We start from the raw sequence: 22,007 nt of genomic DNA, 5'->3' as shown, positions 1-22,007 counted from the left end.
CACCAGCCAGCAGGTTCGTTAAGACGACTGGCTTAAATCAACCTGCCACTGCTCTTCTGGGAAAACCATGACGTAACCAGTCTGTCTTCTTTGTTCCTCTCAACACAAAAGGAATCTTAGCTACCTCAAAAAGACCTCTTCTTTACTTCTTTCTTTTCTAAACTCAGCCTTAAGAGGTTGTAACACACAAGTTACACCATTGTGCAAAGCAACGGACACGTTATATTTAACTGATCCTTCACTCTTTAAATAACTCTTTGTATCACAGCACAGAAGAGAGAGAAATTCAATTGTTGTGAGATATGAAAAGAAGTTTCTGCAGCGAGAACAGAAAACACTGCACTGGAGACGTATTTACATAATAACACCACCTGACAGGGTTGCACCAGTGCCTCTGTGGCTATTTCTGGATGCATGAGTCCCAACTTAAACAACACCAAGGCTTATTCATCATCAGACAGGCAGTTGGCAAGAAAATTGTATAATGGATGCACAATATGTAGCATCCTAGCAACATTCATGCACGCAAGATTAGCATTTGTAGTTTCGTAGTCCTGAAAGTGACATCAGCTCTCACTTAAGCCACTGGTGATCTCTTCAATCATATGTGTAAATAAGGAAGTTGGACCATGACTATCCAAAATCATCAAGAACTCAAATGTAACAAAGTTGACAAAAGATTGATTACTTTTGTCTCTTTTTTTTGTTTAGCCACTCACTCATCAACTTGACAACTATTTTCTATTTACAAACTATATAAATTGTCCATTAAAGCTGCACTTCTCATTTGTTTTATATTAACAATGCATCAAATGACCACATGTAATATGAATGGTGTCACATTTTAGCATCTTTCAGCTTTTTTCCTCATTGTTTTGTTTTCACAGCCTGCAACTTTGCTGTTTTGTTCTCAGCAACATCCTTTCCAGCAGCAGGATCTGATAAACCATGGACACAGTGGTTTAATTCCACAGCTGACAGACACAGTTAGTGACTAGCTGGTGAACATAGTGGAGCATTTAGCAGCTATAGAACTGGAAATGCCCCCAGGAATCACAGTATATCAAAACAGAGCTAAAAAGAGAGGGAGTATTGGAATTATATTTACTAGGTGACTAAAAACACAGTTTCAGACAAATGCTAATGTTGTTTGGTTTTGCAGGGTATGTAAATAGACAACCGATTGCTGATTTGTTCACTGTTACAAATAATGGTAATATTTCAATGTTGTGTTTACAGCTTGTTGCAATGTCCCCTGGTGGTCAAAAATCACTTAGTGCAGGTTTGACATAAACTTTGACAGAGTAGTATTTAGCATTGATACTGTATTTTCTGTTTTCTGACTTCTCACCAAAGTACTGTAGTAGCAGTGTCGAGGAAAAGATGAGAAAAATAGCTACTAATTTAACAAGTGCAGGAAAAAAAATGTTGGGCTACTTCCTGTCAGTATACAGCACATCAGGCTCCACTTGGTTGGTGCTATCTAGTGTATGATGCACACTAGATTTCCCTTATGCAAGACTTCCGGGACTCTGTAAAACTCAAACTGTGCATACTTTAATTCCCTAAGCACTGAGCATTGTGAACAGCACCACCACACATAACTGAACAAACCAAGAAACACAAAGAAAACACAGATCTCACTGAGGTGGTCCTCAAGAGCACCTGATAATCAAATTGCGCCATTTCGCAGTAATGCAATATACACAAATCATTTCTTCATCTCAAGCAATGTCAAATATTAGGTTGTGTGTGTCAGTGCTGATATGGTGTAAGACAATGTAACTAAAATTGCATCACTGACTCATTTTGACTCATCATTCTGAAAGGTCCAGCTGCATACACAGACACATGGAAACAGAGAAAAAAACACTGCGTCCTTGCCAGACTTTTACCTCTGCTTTAGAAAATGTCCCCCCTCCCCCAATATTGAGATGTTTGAGGACTTTAACCCCACATTACAGTGTCAGCCACTTTATTTACAGTGATGTCAGATCATGTGCCAAGTCATTTCACATATGATGCACATGCACTAAACTAAAATTATTTTTTGTTTGATGTATATTTCTGTTCTTGCCATACAGTGAATCCAAATATAATCCATAAGCTAACATTTATTATTTAACAGCTAAAATCATCCTTTGCAACTGAAACCCCATAAGTCAGTGAGTACACAGAACAGAGGCAACAGTGACAGCAACATTTATCATCTCTTGAATGTGTAACATTAGCTGCCATGTCTAACTGCATCTGCATGAGAACGGTCACTATGATTAACCTCAATTTCCTTTTTAATAAATGAAAAAAATGTAAAAAGAGGAAATCATTTATAGGATTCAGAGTGATTGGTCAAGACAATGCAGTGGAAACTGGAGCACTGAAAAGCTGTGGGTTACTCTTATTCAAAAAGCAGTAAAATGGCTATTACATTTCTCTGCACTGATTTGGGCAAAAACCTGTAAGGCTCATACACACAGCAGTAAGGCAGATTTACCCCAATATGAGGCAAATTAGGAGAGGATGCTGAGGTCATGTTAATGCAGTAAATATCCGTTGCTTCTTTACCATGGAACATTCACTAGGGCTTTAACTTCCAGAGCCCATTAAGACCCAACTAAATTGCAGTTAAGATAAATTACTCTTAAATTAACAGGAAAAGGTCCAACCATTTTCAACACTCTTTTGATGGAGGCCCACACTGTTCATATAATTTCACTTAGCACTCCATCCCTCTTCTGTAGTTTAATATGACAGCTCAGCTGGCAGAATATGTTGTGACAAAAGATACTGTATATAACTTCCATTCAGGCTCCTAGCCAGCTAGCTTTAAATATATTGTTCACGCTTTAGTCTGTACATGCATATACCAGAGCTTTTGTCTTGTGTCTGCAGTCATGAACTTTTATTGACAGATCCAGTGAGACGTAGCCTGGAAACTGCCATCACCAGCAGTTTTCCTGTTTTCCCTACAGTCAGTTACATGTCGGATCTAAGACACGAGTATGCCAACAGGAATTTCTTTCTGTAGCTCAAAATATATCCTCAACATGCATGCAACAACAATGCAGTAAATGTTACTGTTACTGCATGATGGGTATATAATGCTGGCCGCAACAATGTGTGCATAATTTATGCATGGTTACACACCTTGTAAATATTATGAGGGAACCATATTGTGAAAATGCTCCCCTTTTATGCACTTAAACATGTGGTGTGGCTGCATATTTGACAGGTGGAGAGAGACGGAAAGGAAGTAGCCTGATTCTATTCTGAAGAAAACCTCCTAACACTAGACACTACCTTTCCACAGACTCACAGCCATTTTCATTATATTTACATGAAACAAATGAAGGAACTTTAGAAAAGATTACTCAGGGTGTGGGAGGGATAAAGGAAGATTTTGCACATACAGTATGTATCATTCATGCACCAGGACGAGAGTAATTTTATGGTTCAAATTCTGCCTTTATTTTGCACTGCTCTTCCACTACTGTGCATTTCTACTTCATGTCATGTCCTTTTTACTCTGTTTCTTTTAGCATTCCCTTCTAAAACCAATTTCTTACACCTTCCCAACTTCATTAAATATCCTGTGTCTTCAGCATTTTCTCACCATCTCCTCACTAAAAGTATTACGTTCTATACATACATACAGTATGTATACAGTATATGAAAACAGTATTCTCTTGTGTACATAGTTCATGATTTCTCAAGTGTCACCAAGAACTAAATTATTTAACAATTCCCCTACGCAAGCAATAATTTTCTCATTTCAAAACCGAGTGGTTTTCTCTAATAAGAGGCAGCTGCCCTCATGTCCCACCATCATCACTGTAATAATATTATAACATTATAACAACATGAGAAGTTGTACTAATGAGTGTGTTCATTAAGATATTTGATATGTAGCAAACATTAATTTCTTATAGCTGCCTTCATGTAACATTGCAGTGGTATCAATATTAAATCAATGTGGTAAAGTATTAAGGAGCTATATTGGTCTCAAGATAATTAGTCCTGTCTCATTAATATACAGATTTTTTCAGAAAGTCGCTCCAGCATCTTATCAGACCATCTCCTCTGCAGGGACAGCCTGTTCAGTCAGTGTGATGTTTTCATCATGTTTTGTGTTTGAGGTATTGTGCTTATCTGAATGTTCCTACAGATACTTTGCACATCGTGGTTGCCATGGTGTCAAGACACAAAAAGAAATGCTGACTAAAAGACGAAACGTGATACAGAGTACTGAAGTTAGGAGGCAGATTCAGTAGTAACCACATACCTCTTGTCTGCCAAGTCTGTTTTATTGCCAACGAGCATAATGATGACATCACTTCCCCTCTCTGTTCTCACATCATCAATCCATTTTGACGTCTGCTGGAATGAGTTAACATCTGTTGAGGAAGGATGAAAACAAAGCAGAGTCAAATTAAAGATGCAGTTTGTAGAGTTGCAGTGACATTGAATATGTTGACACCTCTGCTGTTAGTGCTTTAAACAAAACCATTAACAGTTTCATCTTGATTGGACATCTTGAACAGTGACATGCTTTTTTTGATGGAAAGTGATAATGTAAATTTTTCTGATATAAAATGAATTTTGCATACGCAGTATCAATTATTAACACAATATGAAGATACAGAAACAAAAATCCCATGTGGCAGATCATAGTCAAAAAAATTTCACATATAATCTGAACAACAGAGCTCATGGATAAAAGATACTGGAATTACACAATACATCCATGTTACACTGTACATTATCAGCTATGTAGCATGATAAGTTCTTAATAAATCCCTTTGACCTTGCCACGTTCACTGAGTATGCAAGCTTGTTGGCGTGCAGGCTAAGGGTCATATCATATTCTTAGACTGGGATTTGACGAGACAGACCCCACGTTTCAAGGTGAGAAGAGAAAATGGTTATGGATGGAAGGTAACCCCTCCCCTGCTCTCTCGTTAAATTAGGAATAAAATTCATCTCCTGAGGGCAATGTTACAATAAGTGTTTTAACCTTTGTTCTTTTAAACTGCTAAATAGAAGCTACTGATGGATTTCAGAATTATATTACTTTTTGTCATGTATGCTATACTACTGTAGAGAAGCAGAATATAGAAGCTGGATGATTTATTCACGATAAACAGAAAAAAACAGCTCTCTCTGAGAGGCATGTAAGGAGTCTTTCAATTACAGACCACAGGGAAACAAGACCAAATAGAGGCTGAAATTGCTGCTTTGAAGAGGAGGTTGCAGAGCAATGGCCCTTCAAATCCCCTTGGTTTTCCCCTAAAAGAAAACCAACAAAGTGGTTCTTCTCAGTTTACAGAGAGAGGAATTTAAAATAAGATTTAACACAATTTTGCTATCTGTATTTTCCTTCAGTCATGGTTACTGGTACTTTGGAGAATTTGAGGAGGTGGGAGGTTAATGTGATACGTCTCATCTCTTTGCTCAGTGGATCCAATTTGGGAAATATTGAAATCGCATTTGATATTTGTAAAATCTCTTTCTGGATCTCTTGTCTCAGGGAAAGCCATCAGTCATGGTGTGACAGTGAAGTTTTATTTTTTTTCCCAAAGGATCTGTATGAGGAGAGAGAGATTAGCTCTGGCTACCCATGTTGGCAGAAACATTTAAGAAAAAGAAAAAAAGAGAATTTGCAGGTATAACAGCAGACAGTAAGTGGGTAAGTTCAGCAGACTTCTTGAGGGACACTGACTTGTAATGTCGTAGACCACCACAGCCACAGTGGAGTCCCTTATATAACTGGGAATGAGGCTCCTGAAGCGCTCTTGTCCCGCTGTGTCCCAGAGCTGCAACCTCACCTGGGGTTCAGAGAGGGAAAGCTGAGGAGGCTGAGATTATTCAGATAGTCAGAGAGCCTGGAAACAGTAGGCTCTCTCCAGACACACAGGCTTATACAACACATAACACATGGACAGCACAAGATTCATAAACAGGCAGTATTTATACAAGGGGACGCCTCATGATGACATTTCCAAGGTCACACTATTGTATGAATGACTCTTCAAGGTAAACAGACACGCAGACAGGCTTGATTGTATTCATCTACATTTCATGAGCAGAAACGACTTCATGCTGTACCGCTGGTTAGGTCTGAATGGATGCAAGACATTATTTTTTAGATCAACAGTGCAACAGTGTGTCTTATTGCACTGCTGACATATACAGACATTATTTGTCATGACATATACAACTGTAACTGAGGTTCTTACCGTTCGATCTTCCAAGTACATGGTTTTCGACAGGAAATCAATTCCAATTGTGGCCTAGTTTAGAAAGAAAGAAAACATCCATGGATCAGAATCACTGTAAACACCACGACAGAAAAACAACATTTACTGGGAAACTGAATAATGAAGTTAAGGATACAAACGGCGAAGAGAAGGACAGATTACTGTAAGATCCATGTTCACTGCAGTCCCGATCACATCACCCTCACATGAAGAAGTGCTGAATATCATGTAATAAATGCAATCCAGTGCAGTCCAATGCAACAGAGCAGTAAAAGGACACCATTTGTGAAGCTTACTGTAGACTGCTGATTCAGCGCTGTGCTTATTTTTGAGGCGAGTGTCTAATGTCTTTGATTAATCATCAAATGCAGTGTTTTTTTAAACTGGAGCAGTTTACGGTATATCAGCTATTATTGTGCAAATATTCCACTTTAATTAACAGAGAAACTCTATTGTTTCAATATGTAGTTTGTGTATTTTACATGGTCTTTATACTGAAGTGGGCTGCTTAAAATAATGGCTCATACCATTCCACATTATTGTGTCATGAGGCAGATGGCAGCGTGTTACCTCTTCAAGGGATGTTTACTCTCTGCAGCCAAGCCCACAGCTTTCGGCTTTGCTGCTTGCCATGATATCATCAGGTGCTCTGGCTCGTACAAATCAAAACCTAGAAATTGTTGCTAAACTGCAGATCTGGGTTTGTTGATTTTACTGGATTTTGATGCCAAAATTGTTCAGTTCTGGACATGTGACAATGAACTTTCAGATTACAATTACAAAGATGGCTTCTTTTTGAAATAGACAATACATTGCTTTTAAAACATTAATGTCATTGTTATGAAATTCAGTATTAACAATTACTTTTCTCTTTGTGTTTTGCAGATATGGACCATCTGTTGTAAATCTTCCTAAGAATCTATTAGACAGCATATTAAATAATTTTAACAGAAAAAGATGCATTGTTGGGAACAGAAGAGTTTTTAATGAATGACTTTCAATGACCACTGGCTAAGGCAGATGCTGTTTGTGACCCTTTCATGTGGTGGATCCAGATGTTTGGTGTCTTGGTGTGTGTGAGGGGGCGAAAGTGTTCAGGGCTCGACCTGCAACAGTCCCCAGCTGTATGGTTACAGCGTAATCGACCCAAGCCTGCAAACTCCAGTACTGGCCAGCTGGAGCCTGTACTGTAGATAGGTGATAGGTCTGACACGCTGACAGGGGATTACCTGTCTGCAGAGTAGAGGATACAGCTTCCTACTAGCTGTATCCCACTTTCTGAGACATTTCAGAGTATTATTTGTACCAAGAAACATTTTATACGCTTGTACTGATCTTTGATTAGGCAGGTTGGTGTATCTGTTTTGTTTGTCTATGTTAGGCAGACCAGCAGGGTGCCCACTGGCCACTTTGACAGAGCTGGGCATCAGCAGCTTGATCACGCACTCGTTTCCTTGGCGATGCCAGCTACCACAGTGGACTAACTCAGAGAGTCTGGCATGAAGACAGGACGTCATTTATACTCTTCTTTTACACTCAGTCAGATCAAGCACCCTTAGGCTGAAAATAAACATCTACAAAGAATTCAAATTATAAAGTCCTAGAAAGATAATTAATAGTGAATAAAAATATAATTTTTGGTTAGATCGTCCCCAAAACAGAGAAATAGATTACATGAACTTCCAAAATAAATCACCCTATTTATTCTTGCTGTAAAAGCATTTATTAACAACGTTATGACTTACAGTCAACAAAAATAATTCCTGACTGCGCTAGAGGCTGACAGCATTAATTTCCCTGAAGTGACAAACAACAACAGGTCATAAAAGTAATTTATATTAAAGAAATTTGGGCCAGCTGAGAAAACAAAATTAGCTGATTTGCAGCTATATTGTTGACATAATAAGTTAAAAACACAGAGGTGTTGCAGGAGATTTTCTCGGGAGATGGCAGAGGTGCTGTAGGCTCTCTCTGGCCCCAGTTTTAAATATGGAATCCCACATAATCAGCTATACATGAACAGATTAGATCACAAGAAATTATTAATATTTGTTTTAAATTTTTGTACAAACTGCACTGATGGTAACAGGAAAATATACAGAATCCCAATAATGCAAAAAACAATATTATGACTGAGTCAGGGTAACTGAGCTGTGCATTATTAAAATAAGCTAATGAAAGCTAGTGTTGTTCACCCCCATTGACATAAAAAATAACAGAATAAAATATTAATGGTTATTATTGTTTGTCTTTGTTCATTTGTATGGAAACACATGGATCTCCGTCTCTCTCTCCTCTTCTGTCTGTTGAAATTACTTGTACTGTTATTAGCTTTAGTGCTACGTCAGCTGTTAATACTTTAATAATCACTACTATCATTATTATTACTGTATTATTGGTATCACCTTACATTTTTATGTGGAACCCATGTTATGCTATGTTCTTCTCTTGCTACCCACCCCACCCCTCCTTCTCAACCCAACCGGTCGAGGCAGATGGCCACCCACCCTGAGTCTGGTTCTGCTTGAGGTTTCTGCCTCTTAAAAGGAAGTTTTTCCTTGCCACTACTACTGGGTTTATAGATGGTGAGGGAAACTCTCTATTTAGCCATAAAAGATAAATCAAGATACATTATATATTATGTACATCATATATTTACTTTTAAACTGTAAATATAGTTGAATACCTATCACATAAGTTTTTAACAAAACAAGTAAGTTGTAGCACATATTTTCTTATACACTACAGACACTATAATTCAATAAATTCATAATGATTTATGAAAACAGTTTTTTTAGCAGTGAGCACATTATTGAAGGAGAAGGGAGTTTGTAACTTTCTGATGATAATTTTGAGTTGACATGAAAAATTTGTTAGCAAATTGCTGTTTATTTACATAACCAGCAGATGTGGAGTAAAACCAGCATTAATTGTAACTACACCACTATAGCTGTTAAATGCTCCACTGAGTTCACCAGCTAGTCACTAGTGGTGTCAGTTTGCCATAAGGTATTGTGCAGATACCATACAGTGAGTCTTTAGAGCTTACTGACAGAAAGCAGCTAAGCTAAAAAAAAAAAAAAAAAACACTGATGAGAGCAGTGAGACTCAATAAAAAATACAGCTGCAGGACACCTCACCTGACACAAGAGCCACAAGGCGGGCAGGTGCTCTGATTCTGAAATGTTGATCTTATTACCAAACAGAAATGCCACATTTGGCTTTAATCACTGCATGCAACTTAATTAATGAACACAAGACTTTTTCTTGTATTATTTTGGACCATTTTTTCCATTGTGGCATTTCAGCTTTTATGTAAGCAGAGAATCTGAATATTTCTTCCATCTCCGCTGTTCCCATCAGGACTTTCAAGGTCCTCCATCTGGCAGGGATGCTGTTAAATCAACAGACCTTGAGGCACAGTGAGCATACTGGCATTTGACCACAGTACTGTATTTAACAGCAGTTTGTGAACACACCAAATCTGATTAATTTGAAGTCTACTGCCAGCACAAGAGGCAACAGATCAGTATATGATCATGCCTCCTTCTGTAGACAGCAGGCAGTTATAGCATGCTGAATCTGTAGCCACTGTAATGGGTGGTGCCAGTGCATAATTAGTCTATCTAATTCACATTACTTGTGTCACAAAGCAGTACAGGTAGATTTATACCCCAATACCCCATTAATTTAAGATTAAACTTATCTTCAACCAGATAGCATATTGTGTCACTGCAGCAGCACACAGGACTAAGTACGGCTGGTTAAAAGAAGATTAGATTTGATAAAATAATTTAGCCTATAAAACAACAGAGAATACCTGCCACAACTTAAAGATATTAAATTAACAATCACATAACTGAAAGAAAAAAAGGCAAATCCTTATATTTGAAAAGCGGAAACCAATGAATGAAAATATATGACTTTAATTAATTCATTAATTGATTATCAAAATAGCTGCTGATTAATTTTCCAGTCCACTAATTGTTTTAGTTATCCTGTTTTTTCAAAATAACTCATAAGTATTAGATTATATAGGAAATCATTTGCCAATTAAACCATTTTCAAATGTAGTATAATGAAATATTCAGCTGAAACAGAGAAGGAGGACCTTCTCTAAATACAACATTGAACAGGATCTGCTCAAATCTAAATACAATTTTACAAATTTAGTGGGTTAACCTCTGCTTTAAACTGTCATGAAGTATGATATTTTATAAATTCCTGAAGTGTCCAATAAATCAGATTCACCAGTTGCTACACTAAATATCTCAGTATTTGGGCAGAGCAGACAGATGCAGTCACAGCCTGGTGGCCAGGCCTGACTGACAGCTCCACCACAGCTGACAAAAGCATTCTGCCCCTGGAGGCCTCTGAGCCCTTTAGCATGTGCTGCCAGGCAGTGAGGTTGCCTGCCTGTGTCTCTTTCGACTGGGTGGCTGCTTGATGGGAGTCTGCTGCTTTAGAGGGAACAAATCTGGCTTGCTTCGCTCACATCCTCCTGCTGACTAAAGCCACTAACCTGCTTGGTTTCATCTTTCTGATAGCCCTCTGATGGCCCTGGTCTCTAAATATACTGCCACTTTTCCTTCAAAGGAGTGAACCGGATCTGCTCAAATCTAAAAGCTTGACTCGGATGAAAAAGAAAACGTGGTGATATGTAAGCCTGTATGACTTCATAAATCTTCTCATGTGAGCCTGCAGGCTCACATTCATAGCATCTTTCCGACCTCGCTGGGTAAATCCAGCCTCCCCTCTGAGCAGCAGCATAAAGACTCAAACCGAGCTAATGCATGCAGCATTTTAATTAATACTCAAAGGTCTCGGGAGTTGAGCTAGAAAAAGATGCAAAATAATTTACAGCTCTACCTGTCACCGAGTCAGGGAGGAAAAGAAGTGACATTAAGACATAGGGAAGACGGGAGCAGCATGCAAATACACACACAAGAGACAACACATACATTTAGGAGAGACTGAGCTTTGGCTTTGATCTATGGCTACAAAGCAGAGGTTACAGCACCCATTCCATTCCACTATCTGGGGAAAAAAATAAATAAAATGGGGTGACTAGAAGAACTGGGTCAATGGGTGGATTCAAATGGCTTTGCTTTACACACAAATAAAATAACCATCTGATTTTCATATTCCTCGCTGTTATCATTGGAGGCACATGATTACAATAGTGCGGGGAAGAGACTGACATTAAACAGCATATGAGGACATTATTAAATAAGCAGATGCTATATGTCTGGCATCAGTGTGCCTAGCATGCTGCCTGCCCACTTAAAATGGGAGGACCTGGTTGAAAAAGTAAGGGTGAGGGAAGCTCTCTGTCTCTCCAGGACATCCAGACGGCCATTTGTCCAGAGGACCATGTCGCCCCCCCCCCAAGCTCCTCAGGATGTGTGCTGACTTTGACGGCTGTTGGATTTCAAAGCCATAATTTATCCAGCTGCATTCAGGTTGGGAGTTATAGCAGAGTCCTTGGAGTGAGACAGACTGCAGGCAACAACAAACGCCCACATTCACTCCAGGTAATGGTACTCAGGAATGTGCTACTCTCTGAAAATGATGCAGAAAATGATTGTGTCACATTTACTATCCATACTTTGTAGGCCTTATTTATAAAGACATTAATATCACTACAGTCATAATATGTTGCATAATACTGGATTGAAATGCAGAAGTTGTTTTTAAAGTCTGGTACTGTGGGCGCCCATGGTGAGTTATAACCCAGAGAAAGAGAATTCGATACGATTTCTGATGCAAACTGCCAAATTTGGACACTCTGGGTTTTTAAAGTACTTTTACTGCTTGCATGACCTGTGTGTCACAGGCACTGCTGCAGCTGTAACTGTGGACTGTCTTAGTGAGTGGGCAAAAGCACCCATCCATTTCAACACACATCTTGGCCTCATGTCTCTCCTTCTGTGTCCCAACTTCAATTCTTCCACGCCCCTCTGGGAAGGCACACCTCACAGTCTGAAAATCTGAGATAGAGTAATGAATTGAAAACAACTTCCCATTTCCTATTCACTGTGTAAGGACAATTTATGTCCAAAAATAGCAATGATCGACTTCAAAATATAGAGATGTCAGCTAACCATTTAGCAGAAACTCTCCTTTTAACAAGAATCAGCGAATGGATTAGTTTCTATTCCCACCACTGAGATGCTGATAAGGTAAGATGTTGAGTAAACAGCTGTCATAATAACTCTGCTTCTCAGTCGTTGAGTCTACAAAGCTGCTCCATAGCAATTTGTGAGAGTGGCGTGTTTTAAAAAACATCTATGCATCATGGAGATTCAGCAAGACAAAAGACATGAGTCCTAACAGTCAGTGTGAAATGTCTGGTTCTGTAGTCTTTCATGACTTATGAAAGTAGAAATATAAGACGATGCAGTAGCAACTGTGAAAGCGCAGCATCATAGCACTAACACAGGCAATTTAATCCACAAACAATGAGCCATCCAAATCTCATTACAACACAGCACAGTGCTTGTGTGAACACTGAAGAATAAAGACTTGTTTTTGCTTTTTGGGGGGTTAGCAGTGCAGTGAGGCCAAAAAAACTGGTCTTTGTAGCAACACTGATAATGTAATAAAAACCTAAATTAAAACTAAACTAAATACAAGCTGAACAACCTTTTGACCAAGTCCAACCCTCAGTCTGTGTAGGAGACTTTGTCCTCTCTGTGCTGTGTAGGTCTCTCAGTATGACATTTTGGGAAATAAGCTTATTTGTGTTCTGGCAGATGACTGATACCACTTTCATACTACATTTAGACTTAGACTTAGACTTAGACTAGACTTTATTGATCCCTTGGGTTGACTCCCTCAGGGAAATTAAGTAAATTTGTTAAATATGGTCCATCTTATTAGATCAGTGGAACCTGGCTTCCACACAGAAAAGCCTCAGCCGGCCGACAGGTTCAGATCTAAACTTTCTTGTTGTGAGGTGACAATGCTAACCACTGCACCACCATGCACCTGCAATCAACATTTTATATATAACATTTCTCTAATCTGTGAGAAAATAAAATTAAAAAACAGACTAGACTATCTGTTGGAAACTAGTGAAGACTCCAGGAAATTACTGGTCACAATTAAGTAATACTCCATAAAACTGCTAACTGTCATTGTTATCACCATTTTACAGCGGAATCAACTGCTGGTCGTAGCTTTATATAAATAAATGAGAGCTTTTTCTGTTTTCTTATCTGACTCTCCACCAGAAAGCCAACAAGTGTCACACTATTACTTTAATAAACTTCTATTCCTGGTCATAGAGAGCCAGTTTTAATTATAAATGATTAGACTATAGAGGACATGAAAGTCAAATTAGTTGGAAGCAGTGAGGAAAAGGAGGCACATCTTAGATCAAGGACTAAGGTTTAGAGACCAATGTAGATGATTTAAAGGCAGACCAAATTAACATTTGATCTTATGGGAATGAGGCTACAGGTCTCTGGTCTTAGGACCAGGAGGAAGAACATTATTAACTCTACTGCCTTCTAGAGTGTCTGCTGGCCAATTTAATACCTGATGTTAATCTTTCCTCCAGCTCACTGATGTTTTTGAATTGACTAATGCTCAAATTAACATCAAAATACTGTATAACTGGTTTAGGTGAGGTTCAGGTTTTGTTCAAACAGACATTCATTACCAAAAACTGGAGTCATCTGTCATGCTGTATATTTTATAGTCCTTTAAATAGAAATAAATGTTCTGTTAGCAAGCAAACTGTCCTCTGAAATTTAACTGTAGAGCAATGTGAAATGGTAAAAGTCCTCCGGTTAGAACTGCAATGATTGATTAATTAATCAATTAATCTACAACTATTTTGCTAATTGATTCATCACTGAAGTCCTGTCCGGCAGAAATGCTAAACATTTGTCAGTTCCAGCCTCTAAACTGAATTTTGCTGCCTGTCCTTCTCTTCCTTTATAGTAAACTGAATATCTGTTGGTTTTTCCCTGTTGGTTGACCAAAACAATTAGATAACATCTTTTTTTTTTTTTTCATTTTAATTAATTGAGTCAGAATAATCCATGATGAAAATAATCATTAGCTGCAGCTTTATTTGAGAAAAGCATATTGTAGCTACACTGAGTGGTGGTTTAACTCACTAAAATGAATTTTAAGTATACAAGCACTATTATCAGTAGATGAGTCCAGTCACAAATTAACTTGTATTTCTTGCTATAAGTTTAACAAAACAAAAGTTCCTTCTTCACATTTAGTCTTCTCATAGACTGATGGTATTACAGTGTTTCTAAGGCTAATCTGCTTATGGTTTTTCACACATTGCACTGGATCATAATACTGTACACTCCCTCAATAAAGAGCCTGAGTGAGCTAAAGGACACACACACACACACACACACACACACACACACACACCACAATATGAGAAGGAGGGCGGAATAGCTTCATGAGATTTATTTTTAATTCCTTTTTTATTACTAGTAGATACTTTTTGCTTATAAAGCAATAATACTGCAGGTTTTATTTAAGGGTCCTTTGTGTGTCTGCAGATGCTTGCAAAGTGTGCTGTAGCTGCATAAGCAATATTCTGTTTTTAGGATGACGAGCGAGATTAGGCTGCTTTGGAGAACAGGGTTAGAAATAGTGATTGCCCGAGGGCCTACAGTGTTCTTGATGTGGTTCAGTTCAAATGTGTCTGTTTTATTATCCTTGTTGGCTCCTTGTTTTACACACAAACATACACACTAACAGTTGTTTGTTGTGAATTAATTTTCATGATTATTGTGTCAGTAACTAATTTTAGTTGGGCCTGATTGGTGTAGGTAGAGTTCATTTCTTTAATTCATGTACAGCTGTGTGCTTGACTATTAAATAAAAGGCATACAGCACAGTGACTAATCAATACAGGCAAAATTGATCATTAGAGATAAAATATTCAATCTGTGCCTGCAGTATCACCTACCTGATATGTGTTGTCAAAGCTGTCATACATGAACCGTGTGATCAGAGATGTCTTTCCAACTGCAAGAGAAGAAAAAGACAGAATATAATAAATAAGAGACAAGAGGCTTTGTCCTCATGCATTCAGACACTCCATAAACCTAAAAGTGGGCTTGGTGGTTAAGGCTTCTGCTGTGGCTGTCACTGCTGCCCAGGGAGCTCATTAGTGTGCATGGGGGTGACCAGGAGGTCAGCACTGGCATCAGGTTCAGATGTAATTACAGAGCTGCAACCAGCATCATGTGTTCCCAAAACACCTACACTTCCCATTTAATACATTAAATGGAGAGAATAAAGAGACAAGATCCAAAAATATCTCATAGAACAATAGTAAATTTGAGGGAAAAGTCAACCACTCCAGCTGAAGGACTGTCATCTGAAAGTTTTCAACAGGTCTTGCTGACATTTACAGTCGTCTGTCATCTGCATTGCAGGGCTGTTTATGTTGCCAACACATCAAATCTGATAAAACAACATCCACATAGTCCTAATGAAGTAGATCAGTTTTCTGAATAATCCTTAAGAATTCATTTTTCCACATTTTTCAGGGGCTTTAAGTTTTCAAGGATAGTTTAAGTACATCTATCCTTGACTGATAATCTATGTCATGGGTCTAAACATGGAAACTTTAAGCGTATAAATAAAACACTGTATTGTACCTTGAAGCAAAAATAAAATCTTGGTCACACTTGAAAAAGAATTTTCAAGTGCTGGAGCACGGTGTAATTAGAGATAACACTCCATGCCGATTTAGACACAGTTCCAGTAACAATTTTTAGCATTGTTAAGCTCCAGCATTATTGATTGCTGTAATCAATGCATGTGTATGTCGCATGTACATTGCAATAACAACACTAATCCTCCACTGCACACTCTCTGTTTCTGTTTGCACATAAAGGACTGGCATTGGAATAGAGGGAAATATATTCTTATATATGGGCACAAAACTACAATTTTAAGCAACATTGGCAATATCAAATTGTGGCTAAAGTAACAACCGATTTCTCCTGTTCCTTAATGCCTGCCTAATAAAATCCATATAAGACACATCTGTATACAAAAGGTGTGCGTTATTGTTCTCTGTTGTTACAGTGGATACTTAAGAAAATGACAATGAATTCAAATGCAGATTTAGCCAGAGATAAGCCAGAGATTTTGTTTAGATAACTCATTGCTATTAATCTGACACCTGAAATGCAACATCCTGTGTACCTGAATGTACAGAGCCATTAGATCTGATGCTTTTCTCTGCGGAAAAATGATACTTAACTGCCAAGAATCATTATGGAGGTGTGTTATGATATGTGACTGACGAATGACTGAAAAACAGCCACCTAATTTCATATCAGTTCAATAATCAATTCATCATTTTAGGACCATAAGACGTATTGTACCAGAGTAAATCAGGCTGGTTAGACATGGTTGACTTGCTGATAGATGATGTATATGGTTTTCAGATTTTCTTTCCACTATGATTTTATTAATGAGGGGGATTGAAGCAAAGCAAATGGGGAGGCCAGCAGATATCAATCACATCCTCTTCGTATATCCATTTGGCAGCAGTGCAGATGGCTGTCTGAGAGCTGGTCTCTTATATCCCTCTGACTCCAGTGGAACAGATCCAAAGTGCTACAGTTAAGTCCAATCAGCCAGTCAACACTGGACAGAGTCTGTATACTGCTGACTGCCACATTTCACCTTATTGACTCTTGACTCAAAGACCTAAACTATCTACATATTTCCCAGTGCAATGTGCAGACATATTTTAGTGCAGATTTGTGTTTTTAAATATTTGTGAAAATTTAATTCATTATTCATGTGAAAGAAATGTACTGTGACTGAGCAATCAAAATTTGCAGGCAGAGGCTCACTCAATAAATATAATCTGTGTTAAATTCACAGTTCATCAAATGGGCACGTAGTTACAATTGTTTACAGAAAGAGTTTTAATCAGGCAGACTAATTACATGTATCTGTGCCCTCACTTGGTTTCCATATCTGCAAGGCAGGATCTGATGCGCAGCTACTGATTATGCTAATGATGTCACGCTAATTTATCAATACATCATCTAGCTTACTTAGCTCCAGAGCTGTCCTACTTTAGACAGATACCACGTTTTACTAATTCACTCATGGTCTATTTGAAATTAGAAATCCAGGATTTGTCTACTAAAGTCCAATAATGTGTTGGTGTATGTAATGTAATGGGTGGTGTCTTATGTTTAATCATTTTTCTAAAACCAAAGACCACTAACTACATCACAAGATAGGGTTACAGGTTATGTTGACAAACCCCCATTCAGGATTGACACATCCACAGTAGTCCAACCAAACGTTTTATGAGATTCTAAAGTACTTTGGCTAAACTTTGCTAAAGTGTTGTGTGAAAATACTCACAATAAAGCATCAATCTTTGTGTTATATACATCCCACATGATTCATATATCTACTCCAAGTACCTGCACAGTTTTATGTTGGAAAGAATGACAGTCTGACATTAGGGTTTCCTCATAAAATACTGTACTCTAATAGCAGGGCTAAGCAGCTCTCCCCCTGCAATACAACAATAGTGGTCTTTTGTCTGTGTCTTTTACGTTTCATCAGCTGAGGATGAGGAGACCAGTTAGCTTTAGCATCAGTCCTTGATGCATCGTTATAAAACACAGAATCATTAAACTGTCAGCCTGTACTGAGTGTTCATCCAACTCACAGAGTTGTTTAATAGCTAGCAACAGCTAGCATCTGCCAGTGACAACTGCTATTTCAGCTGTCAAAACTGACTGTCACTTAAAATAAGAAGCCTGCTTTTGTCTACGTCTGTCTGAAATCAACAACCCATTGTTACAGAAAGTGTCCCAGATTTTGAGTGGTAAATCCACATAACCCAGTGGAACAGGACTTAGTAAAGGGCCAAGTGTGATAATATGTTAAGAATTTAAGTCATTTATCATGCAAAGATGCCAAAAAATCCCTGGTTGAAATGTGAGAGTTTGTAGCTTTTCTCTGTTTTATATCACTGTTAACTGAATACCTTTGAATTTTGGACTGTTGGTTGGACAAAACAGCCAATTTGAAGATATCACCTTAAGGTCTTGTTAACTGCAATGGGCATAATTTTTCACTTCTTTTTAATCAATGAAAATCATCAATAGTTGCAGCCCTACATATTGCAATACAATACTGACTTTACAGTGTGTGATTTAGTTACTGTTTATCACCCTGATTACTTGTTAGGTGCAGAATGCCTTCACATCGGTAGTTATGAGAGAACAGAGCATTAGGATGGAGAGTCTAATCCAACATCCTCGCTGCTGACTCATTGTCCTCGACCACTAAGTAACATGACACAGCACTCTCTATGCCTCTCAGTCACTGCTGAAAGCTTCAGAATTCAGGGACAGAAAGTAGTATCTGTGAGAGTGCAGTATGAACAAAATCTGATGAGACACCAAAATTCCTTCTCCTCAGAGAGAAGGTGCATCACAGCACAGTTTGATTTTGCTTGTATGTATGTACAAAACAGTATAATAAAGGACATTGAATTACATAATCAAAATGTCACAGCAAAGCACAACAGGGATACAAAATAAGTTTCAATCCAACCTACAATAGTCTCCTAATCTCAAAAGGCTGAACTGAGTATGTTATTTAATTTTTGTCAATATCTTCAGATATAACTCCAGGTCTGTTTGTGTGAATTTAATTACTGGGGTGGAAGCAGGAAGCTTAGTTACGCTCATGCCTGCAATAATTTAGTGATTTTCTGTTAGGCTAAAAAGAAGTGATTAACAAGGCAGATTTTTGATTACATTTCAGAATTAGCTCTGCATTTCTGAGCATTTCCCCCTCATAAGCTTTTCATCCTCTTTGCCATTAACACTCAGTGGTATTTCAGAGATTATGATGGGATTCAAATGATTAGTAGCTTTAGTCAGACATAAAAGTAAAATCCAAAGCAGCGGTAGAGATAACATAGCAATAACCTCTTTTCATTCAGGTCGTAATACAGGTGTGTTCTCACAGGGCAGAGAGTTTACAGAGAAATTAAATTTCAATTAAATTTCAAAAGGAAGGATAACAATGAACTATAATTTCAACTGCCTGGGTACAGGCCAGTAACAAACCTTGACCAAAATTAATCAGGAAATGACAAACAACTGTTAAAACTGATTGATGAGATTTTTTGAGGGGTCACTGAATAGTTTGATGAGTATAAAATATGAATCATGTTATGGCCTTTGCAGTCGCCAGATCTCAACCCAACTAAACAACTATTTTGGACCTGAACATGTTTGACAGGGCTCTTTACCACCATCATTAAAACACCAAATGAGGGAATATCTTTTGGAGGATGGGTTACATCCCTCCAGTAGAATTCCAGAGACTTGTAGTAATCAAGGCTTTGTGTTGTAATCAATGCCAAAGTGCACTGAAGCTGTTCTAGTCATGGTGTCTCATGGTGTCCCAACACCTTACTGATATACTTTATGTTGGTTTTTCCTTTAATTTGTCACCCGTCTGTATGTCCAATAATCATCTGTGTCCAACAATTGACATGAGGAGATTCAGTGAGTGAAACGTGCAACATGTATTGTTAGAGCCCAGTTTGTGTTTGATGAATTCTCCCAATGATTATGGGCTGTGTGTCTGCCACCTATTGATTACGGTCACTATCTAATTAACGTGGGCAAAGTGTACAGGTTCCTCATGTGCATATGGCCACCTGAATAGCTGAAGAAAGCTGTCTGCCATTAACAATATGTCCTCTGACAACAGCAGACTAATTCAACCAAAACGCCTCCATGTGGCTTTTCTCCAGCCAAGCTAACCTGTGCCTGTTAATAAGGACCCAGTGGGCTTGTTTTAAGAACAGCCCTTTCAATCTATTACTGTACTTAAAGGGAGACCTCAAATTTAATATGCTAATATGCTCCTGCTACCATAATTAGTACCTGTCTGGACTGTGGAGGGTTGGGACGCTGCATTGTTTCTTGTTATGATAATTGATAATCTCTCGATTACAAGTAATGCCTATAACAACATGATCAATTTTCAGTTTTACTTACATTTACTGCAAGCCTACAATATAGTCTTTTGGAACAGTTGGAAAATTTTGATTGTGAATACAGCTCTACATACGTAGATGGCTGTGGTAATTTTAGAAGTTATTCCTCTGTTACATAGCTGCAGTAGGGGTTAGAGAGGAGACATTTATGAGGTTACATAAGGCATCTAAATCTTTAACATCGTTGAGCAGCATTGTATGTGATCTTGACATCATCTTCCACTTAGACTTACAGTAAGATGAAGTCCATGTGCTGGTATAGAAATAGACAGCACCATCTGATGGAGCTGCCTAATGTTAGCAGACATCTGCTCAAGACTTGCACACCCAAAAGTGTTACCCAAAGCCCCACTGTTTTGTTGACAAGCCCATCGTAGACCATCTTCATATTTAAAGTTTTCTCCAGCAATTTAGTACTGCTGGAAAGTCCAAAATAGTGGCGTCTATGGTAGCTCATTAGCTGTACTGCACCATCAACTTTTATTTAATCTCCAGTTCCAGGGTAAAAACTGCTGTTCCAAAAAGAGCAATGGTTCAGAGACAGTTAAGAGACTGGAGTTATGGATGGTACAAATACGTCTTTTTAATTAACTATGTGTTAAGTTATTGTCTTAACTAACAAATTTAGTAACTTACCATTAGCGAGCCTGTTAGCTTTGAGAGCTATATTTTCTCCCCATAAAAACTTTTTATTGAAAGAAATGGTGTGTAATGGTGAACAAAATATCAACATTAAAAGAAAATAGTGAGCTTCAGGAACTATTGTGACTAACAAGCGCTAGATTGGTCAATGGTTAGCTTGCCAGCTGGCCCTGAGAGTAGTCACTATATCACCAGACTTCAGGCTCCAATTATATTGCATGGACTAGCCAATGTCACATTGTGGTACAACCACTGCTTAAGTAAAGATATCCCTGACTACCTGATGATCAGGGTTACTTTCTCAGACTTCAGAAAGCTTCCTCCAAAGCCACAGAATATATGATACACCTGTATCACAAGCCGAGTGGCACTCTACATGAGTAAACTCTGCCTCTCTCTCTATGTGTGAAATCAAAGTAGTCCCCCTTTAAATACTTTGCAGGTTACTGTGTGAGTAAAATGTACTTACTTTACTATTGTATATTCTTAAACTAGACTTCACTAAAAACAGTTCCTATCATTTAGATCCTTACAGCACATTCTACAAGTGCAGGAATTCAACAAGTAACAACCAATAACTCTACTCCTGTTGATGTACTACCCCACAGGGTAAGCTCTCAATTATAGACACCTTATAGACACCTTAATAAATAGTAACACAGGGGATTCCTGCCTAGTGGGTCTCCAATTACAGACTTGGTTTTAATGAAGTCTCTACTCTATGTGATGCTTCAAAGACTTTGCAGAGTGAGTTAACAACACGGGGAACAATTAACAGAAAGAACTGAGCACCCGCTGCTGCTGAACCTGCACTTTCACCACCAGGACTCTGCAGAGCACAGTCAGCAGACACCTCATCAAGGCATCTCTTAAGAACTCAAAATATAATTTTACAGCACATTAAATGTCCTGCACAGTTGGGCTCACATTAGGCTCTGCCTCCTCTTGCCATTTGTGAATTATTCAACCATAAAATGAGTTAGTTAAGGATTTTCACATCTCTACACCTACACCGTCAGTAACAAAACAACAAATCTGTGACAAATATGCTAGAA

The 22,007-nt window shown here is 38.3% G+C and overlaps 1 protein-coding gene across 2 annotated transcripts in view; it reads right to left on the bottom strand.

The window, feature by feature from the left end:
- The window catches only part of rab6ba (RAB6B, member RAS oncogene family a), a 46,501-nt gene that overhangs the window by 10,138 nt on the left and 14,356 nt on the right, over positions 1 to 22,007 (bottom strand). Inside the window, exons 2-5 of one of the 2 annotated variants that reach the window (XM_018669984.2) lie at positions 15,208 to 15,266; positions 6,237 to 6,290; positions 5,720 to 5,846; positions 4,283 to 4,394 (exon numbers count right to left, since the gene is read on the bottom strand). In XM_018669984.2, the coding sequence (XP_018525500.1) occupies positions 4,283 to 4,394; positions 5,720 to 5,846; positions 6,237 to 6,290; positions 15,208 to 15,266 (352 nt within the window). The remainder of the gene's footprint in view (positions 1 to 4,282; positions 4,395 to 5,719; positions 5,847 to 6,236; positions 6,291 to 15,207; positions 15,267 to 22,007) is intronic. The other variant, XM_018669985.2, reaches the window with a different exon arrangement.

This window comes from Lates calcarifer, linkage group LG17 (genome assembly GCF_001640805.2).
Source record: "Lates calcarifer isolate ASB-BC8 linkage group LG17, TLL_Latcal_v3, whole genome shotgun sequence".
Classification (NCBI taxonomy): domain Eukaryota; kingdom Metazoa; phylum Chordata; class Actinopteri; family Centropomidae; genus Lates; species Lates calcarifer.
This window is presented reverse-complemented; position numbering and strand designations above follow the sequence as displayed.